Source organism: Prosopis cineraria, unplaced genomic scaffold, assembly GCF_029017545.1.
Source record: "Prosopis cineraria cultivar Desert tree isolate PC_DT_omini unplaced genomic scaffold, ASM2901754v1 PC10, whole genome shotgun sequence".
NCBI classification, from domain to species: domain Eukaryota; kingdom Viridiplantae; phylum Streptophyta; class Magnoliopsida; order Fabales; family Fabaceae; genus Prosopis; species Prosopis cineraria.
In genome coordinates this window covers 12,801,332-12,808,139 of record NW_026555341.1, presented here as the reverse complement: position 1 = coordinate 12,808,139, position 6,808 = coordinate 12,801,332, and the positions used below count along the sequence as shown (strand labels likewise).

The 6,808-nt window shown below is 29.0% G+C and overlaps 1 protein-coding gene across 1 annotated transcript; it reads right to left on the bottom strand.

Annotated features, from left to right (window-relative positions):
• Window positions 1–614: 614 nt before the first annotated feature.
• LOC129323056 (probable xyloglucan endotransglucosylase/hydrolase protein 33) lies at window positions 615–3,478 on the bottom strand. The gene is made up of 4 exons (XM_054969598.1): window positions 3,155–3,478; window positions 2,964–3,064; window positions 1,992–2,200; window positions 615–1,298 (listed from the first exon to the last, which is right to left on the bottom strand). Exons 1-4 carry the CDS (start codon window positions 3,384–3,386, stop codon window positions 893–895), a joined length of 948 nt encoding a protein of 315 aa, XP_054825573.1. The 5' UTR covers window positions 3,387–3,478; the 3' UTR covers window positions 615–892.
• Between the last annotated feature and the right edge of the window lie 3,330 nt (window positions 3,479–6,808).

Sequence of the window (6,808 nt, the reverse complement as noted above, 5' to 3'; positions counted from 1 at the left end):
TCAATCTATGGTATAAAACTTGTAACAAGCTTCACAATTTAATCTTATTATGGTCTAATAGAATATTCTTTTCTCAATTTGGAATTCTTAGTCATGAATAGTAAATCTCATCAATATATCAATATTTCTTTCAATCTTATATATAAATCATTGTTGACAACCTTACCAAAATTAATGAGAGGTATTTAAATTATTGATATTGTCTAAAAAAGAAAGAAATTTTTCGATTTATCTTTAGTAAATGCATCATCTTAATCTACTCGTAGAAAATTGCGGAGAAGTAAAACTGAGAGAAAGTAATTCATAGTCTGTCTTTTTATGCAAAATAACTTGTGAAAAAGACCATCAATTCTTTCAATTGTTCATAATTCTCAATGAAAGTATTACAAAATTCTATCCTCTTTATATTCTGTTCCCCTTTTCTCTTGGCTGACAGAAAATTCACCACTTTCTCTTTAAAGCCAAAGTGATGATAAATTGAATAGTTCTTGCAACTTTGCTGACTCCTCAAGCTCTTTAATTTCCTAACTACTTGAAAACTTAGAAAATTGAGTGTGAAAGGCATGAAAAAAGCAGTACTTTTATATTTCTTAGGAGACATATATCACTGATGATATGCTTCAATGGGACGCTTTCATTCATAACACAGCATTTTTCATCATAAACGTGTAGGCCATTGAATGCTAAACACTTAGCATCCACATTATACTGATGAACTATAGCAGATACATGAATAAAAATACTTTCTTTTAAACTTTTTATTGTAGTACTGGTTTCATACTCATGCTTGATCCAAAGAATAGAACTTACAATCATTATGCCTCCCCATTGTAGAGGGAGGAAAAAATAACAGAAAAGAAAAAAGCAAACATATCAAAATAGCTTGTACACCTTAGTGACATTCTGGTGGTAGAACTTTGAACCTGGGTCTGTCATTACAGTATGAGTAAAACATCAATTTCCTTCTTGCCCAGTCCATGGCTTCTATCTGCTGCTGAGACAGCTTTATGAACTCTGGTCCATTAACTGGGTCTAATAAGCTTGAAGAAATGGCCTTCACACAAGAAGACACTGTGGCCAATTCTGTGGGATTGGATATGCAGCCGCTGAGTTCCATGTTAGTGAATGAAACAACAAATGGTGCATACTTATAATTAACTGGGTACTTTCCTCCGTGAGTGGCCCATTCTGAACCATCCCATATTGTGGCATGTACGGACATTGGCTTTGATGGGTAAATAGAAGGATATTTATTACTGTGTGTGAACTCCCTCACTGGTATGTTGTCCACTAAGAACCTGCAAGATTCAGATACAACAATAACAAGCACATAAAATCTACAGCTGAGTTGTACTATTTGCAAGCCAAATATAGCATGGCTCATTCTTCAAACTTAGTGAAATACATAGGGAGATGTGCCTAGTTCTGCTTATATCAAAAACCATTCTCATCTCATCATTTTGTTAGAGTTAGTTCTGTCTCTGAAGCTTAAAAGCTTGTACTTGAATCTCTGTTGTTTTCAAGAAAATTCAGCTTGGCATTGTTATCAAACTTATGTCTATGCACTCTTAAATTCTATTAAGTGTTAACTTGTCTAGTCATTTACTATATTTTTTTGATATAACTATCTGACTGGGTTAAATTTGAACATTGTCTGGCTTAATTAGAAATACATCTCTCAAAGGAGTTTTTGGCATTCACACTAACTCAAACCATCTACTTAAGTGGCCATGGCCCTTTCCATTAGGACCAATGCCTATTGATCTAGTCATTTACTACATTGCTCTAAATATGGATGATTCAAGCCAGCATGTCGATAAAGTGGTATCTGATTATTTAGTGCTTAACTGGAACATGGTTGTTCATGCCAGCAAAATCTAGCAGTACAATATAGCCAAATTTAAAGAAAACTTAAGTGACAATCTAGGGATTAATAGAGTAGTTTAACATTATCCCTGTCTTTTTTAAGGTTGAAACATGGTTTTCCTTACACTGTGTGATAGTTGTTCCAAAGGATGCTGTAATGGTGATGCTGCTCTGTTGGGTCAAACCAGAGATAGAACTTCTCTTCTCTTCCTGTGCTGACACTTCCATTGGCATATATATTTGTCTGAACGATCCAATCGTTTCTCTTATCATGACCAAGCAGCTCAATATCTATCTCATCGTGGTTGTGAGGGAATGCATCTGCATTAGACAGCTGACATTTCCTCTTGTTAATTTCTTGAGTAGCAATAGCCTCATAGACGTTTCAATGCAAATATATATATATATATATTTTGTATTGTAGTATACTCTCTCCGATCATATTTATAAGTTATTTTTACCAATCTCATCAATACCAATACAATAAAAATACAAGAAATAAAAGTAAGTGAAATTTCAAACATAACCCTTAAGTAAAAAACAAAAAGTAAGCTAATCATATAATATTATTTTTTCTATCTCTCTCTTACTTTTTAAGGGTAGTTTGGGAATTTTAATTTAAAACAAAACAATTCCATCAACTAATGACTTATAAAGTGGGTCAAATTATATTTCTAAAAGGTGATTAATATTCAGGATCGGAGAAGTACTTGTTAAATTAAGAAAATTCTTATGGATATACATTGTAACTATCTATTCAAGGAATCAATGAAAACTCACTGAAATGAGTGTTTTTGGTTTAAAGAGTGTTAGTGTTGGACATATCATACTTGTTCAAAACTCTAGGAATAAATTAACAATTGGGTAAAAAAAAAAATTATTAGTTATATCTAGCTTTAGCCCTAAATTTTAATGAGTAAGCAAGTTTGACCCTGAGAGTAACAAGCTTGTTGCATGTTAGTCCGCTCTACATCGCTGATTAGTTGGCAGAAAATTAATGGAGACTAACAGGTACACTTTACTAATCTGGGTGTAAATTTAAATGTACTGAAAAATTCAGAGATAAAATTGCCAGAGAGATTAGAGAAAATTCTTACATAGAAGGCTACAACAACTCCAGATGACAGACCAGTAGGTAACTTGATTGCAGCACTGAAGAATCCATAGTAGTATCTGCTTCGCGAGACCAAACCAGAGCCTGTGGAGCAAAAAGAATTAAAAAAGGTTTCACAAAAAGCTCTCAAAGATCAAAACTTTACACATTGATTTAAGTAAGCATCATTGTAACCTGAAGTTTTGTCCAGAGCCAGAGTGGCCATGGACCCATTGCTCAGAAACTGAATATTTGAGGCACCAAAAGATTTAGAAAACCCACGATCAACTTGAACATGTGGAAAAGAATCAGTTAAAGGAGTGACACTCGGAGCTGTATAATGTCTGTCATGAGAAGAAACACGAAGTGCTAAGCAAAAGAATATCAGAAGAACAGAGAGAAATTGCTTTTGTCGCCAAACTGCCATGTTTTAGTGCAGTGATGAAGAGAAAAATATGGCATGTTAGGGATATTTATTGGAAGAGGATTAGGGAGGATCCTAATCTCTGCTTAGTTGTTCACTAGCTGGCTATCTTTTCCTTAGTGTCTTATTTGGGGTAGTTGTTTCGCAGTAGGACCAAGTAGGCAACGCATGTGTCTGTGTGTACTGTGTTGGTTCTAACTGATGAAATGATAGAAGGAAGTTGGGTCAACACTGTTCTACATTCTTTTGTATGAAGTTGATGATTGTGATTATTGGTAATAATAAAGACAAGTTGGATTAAATGCATGTCCAACCAAGTAAACTCAAGTAGTAGTTAAAAGAACTAAGGTCAGGAATTAGGACTTTGATTTCTTTTTTTTTTTTTAGCGTAAAAGTCTAAAAGGATAATTTTATTCTTGAATTATAGACCTAAAAGTATTTAAAATCCTAATTTTTTCTTTTTTGGTGCATTGTTGTTTCTCAACATTTAAAAGCATCGAAATATGTCTTCTCACACTGACTATTAAGTCAAACCATATTTTCTTTTATAAGACTAGTCAACATTCTTGTATTTAATATGAGGGGGTAGATGGCAATGTTTTTAAATATTGTTGAACAAAAATACATCTAAAAAAGAGGCTAGGATTTTAAATATTTCTAAACCTATAATTTAAGGGTAAAATTATTTTTTGACCTTAAGCATTGAAACTTCATTGAAGAATATGGTCCTTTGAGCTTAAGGATCTTTTTTTAGTACTTTAAAATGTTAGGCATGTCATTTACACTTGAACAAAAAATACTGTATTGAACAGATTCAGTACAATCCCATATTAATGTCCCTTTTGACACAATGAAATACTTTGTTTTAAGAAATGAAAGGAAAAAAAAATGAATGGAAATAGAAATAGGAAAATGAATGGAGCTCCACTTCTTAAAAAAATATGTTTGATATATACATATATATATATATATATATAAGAATAATAAAATAATTGTAATAATTTTACACACTATATGTATTAGATTGATGATGGGATTGAATTTTTATGGTATTAAAAAACAAAAATATCCTAGACTTAAATTTTGTCTTCGATGAAGCCTGGTTTGCCTAAGGCAGGTTTTAAGGCATTTAAGTGGAGTTACCTTTTACAATGAATTTATTTTCATTACATCAAAAAACCAGTTTACATGATTTCAATCTTTTTTTTTATTCCCTCCATCTTTATATATAAGATATTTTTAATCAACACATAAATTAATAACAATTTATTATCTAATTAAAAGCATAACAACATTTTAATTTTATTCCTAATTATTATAAATAAAAAATGAATCTCCTTTTTTAAAGTAAATTAATGAGTGTATTTATTTTTTTCTCTTTTTAATTTAATAAGGGTATAATAGTTCATTCATTAAAAAATACTAACAACTCTTTATATTTAAAGATAAAAAAATTTAAAAAACTTTTTATATAAAGAAAGAAAAAGGATACTTTTTAAACTTTTTGAAAGTGTAAAATTGTGCATGAGTTTTTAATTGAAGTAAATGCAAGTCCCATATATTATATGAAAGAAAAGCGACTTCTAGAAGTATTTTAACTGCTTATTTTAATATATCTCTTATTAATTACCTTATGATAACATCTAATGCATTAAATTGAGAGACATCAATTTTTTCTTCTTGTAAAGAAAAAGTTGAGTAGTACAATGATGAATGATGAATCAAAATAAAGATCTTTTTCACATAGCATTAAAAACTTACAAGTAGATTGAATCCAAAGCCGATTTCATGAGATTGGAAGAATTAGTTGGAGTGCATTAAAAAGTTAGGGAGCGTGAAAAGGACATAATGGTTTATGGTTGAGGACCTTGATGGGAAATCTCAGCTGAAATATCTTATCGTTCACACTAAATTGTATCTGCACCAAGTGTTCTAGTAAGTCACTTAAAAAAAAATAATAGTTAAGCCTCATAATATTTAATAAATAATAATTTAGTTTTCAATAAATTTTTTTAAAAATAAATTAAAAATATCTATTTTAATAATTATAAATTAATTAAAGTATACATTTAATTCTTTAATTTTATATAACATTTCATTTTAATCCTTTAACTTTATAAAGTATCTTTTTAATTATTTAACCTTAACACTGCTAATTTTATTTCAACAAATTTTTTTAAAATAAAAATAATTAATATAAAAAATAATCATTTGAAACTAACAATGTTAAGGTTAAAGGATTAAAAAGAATTTTATAAAATTAAAGAACCTTATTTACGATGCTAGGGATGATTGCTTCCATTATTGACCAAAAAGACACCAAATTCTCAAATTAAAATCTTATATAAAGTTAAAAGACTAAACGTATATTTCAACTTTATAAATTTAAGAATTTTCATTACAAATAAGAATTTAAAAATCATATATAACTTTTAAGTTGTAACAGAAATTTTTATTTGTAATTGTTTGAATTGATGTTTTTAATTTATTTTTTAGATAATTTTGTCAAAATCTAATTATCATTAATTCAATCTTTGGGATATAATTGTTATTATTCCTACAATTAACTCATAAAGTTATATTATTAAAATTATCTAAAAATTGTTTTGATTTTTATTTTCATTCTTAATAACTACCATAAATTTTAAAAGCAAACTAATTTTATCTCCTCATTGAAAGTTGAGAAGAAGGGCATATTTGGAATACAATATTTAATGCTACAAAAACTTTTTCAAAGTATATTATATTAAATATAAAAAAAATTTTCTTAAATGATTAATGAAGATTGAATCTAATAAAAGAGACTAGCTTTTAACAACGTAATAAACTAAAATTTGAATTCTGATGAGAAAGTGCCCACGTTAAATGTTCAATCGTACCTCCAATAAAAAATGCTTGTAAAAAGTACTTATGAGCAATAGCATTGCACTATTTTAATTTAAAATCTTGAGTTTGAACTCTAAAAATATATTAGTGGTGAAGCTTTCAACTAAGAGATCTGATCTGGTTATATCCAAATTAATTTGGACCCCACTAAAAATCTTTCATCCTTGAAAAATTCTTAAGTAAATCGAGTGCACCACATTATTTATGGTCTGTCCAATAAAAATATAATATTTAAATTATATTAAATGTAAATTGATTTTTATATTAATAATAGTAGATAGAGAAAGTAAGAAATTAAATTTATATTCTATTATAAGAATAAAATCAGTTAAAAAATGTCACATAAAATTATATTTAAATTACTTAAAATATTTTAATTAAATAAATTATAAATGATAAAATACATCTTCTCTATCTAAATATTTCTGTCCGTCCTTAAGGTGAGCATGGCTTAAGATACCAGGTCTTTTTTATGGGAAAGAAGATTTGATGAAACAAACCACCTGGCAGCATCCGAATCTGTTGAAAACGCGTAGGCT

Excerpts from the sequence above, each read along its gene's own strand:
- LOC129323056 (XM_054969598.1), bottom strand. The coding sequence starts at position 3,386 with ATGGCAGTTTGGCGACAAAAGCAATTTCTCTCTGTTCTTCTGATATTC. Across the intron at positions 2,201-2,963 it reads GAGTTGTTGTAGCCTTCTAT|CTGTCTAATGCAGATGCATT; the intron begins GTAAGAATTTTC and ends AGGAAATGTCAG. Across the intron at positions 1,299-1,991 it reads TGGAACAACTATCACACAGT|GTTCTTAGTGGACAACATAC; the intron begins GTAAGGAAAACC and ends TGAATCTTGCAG.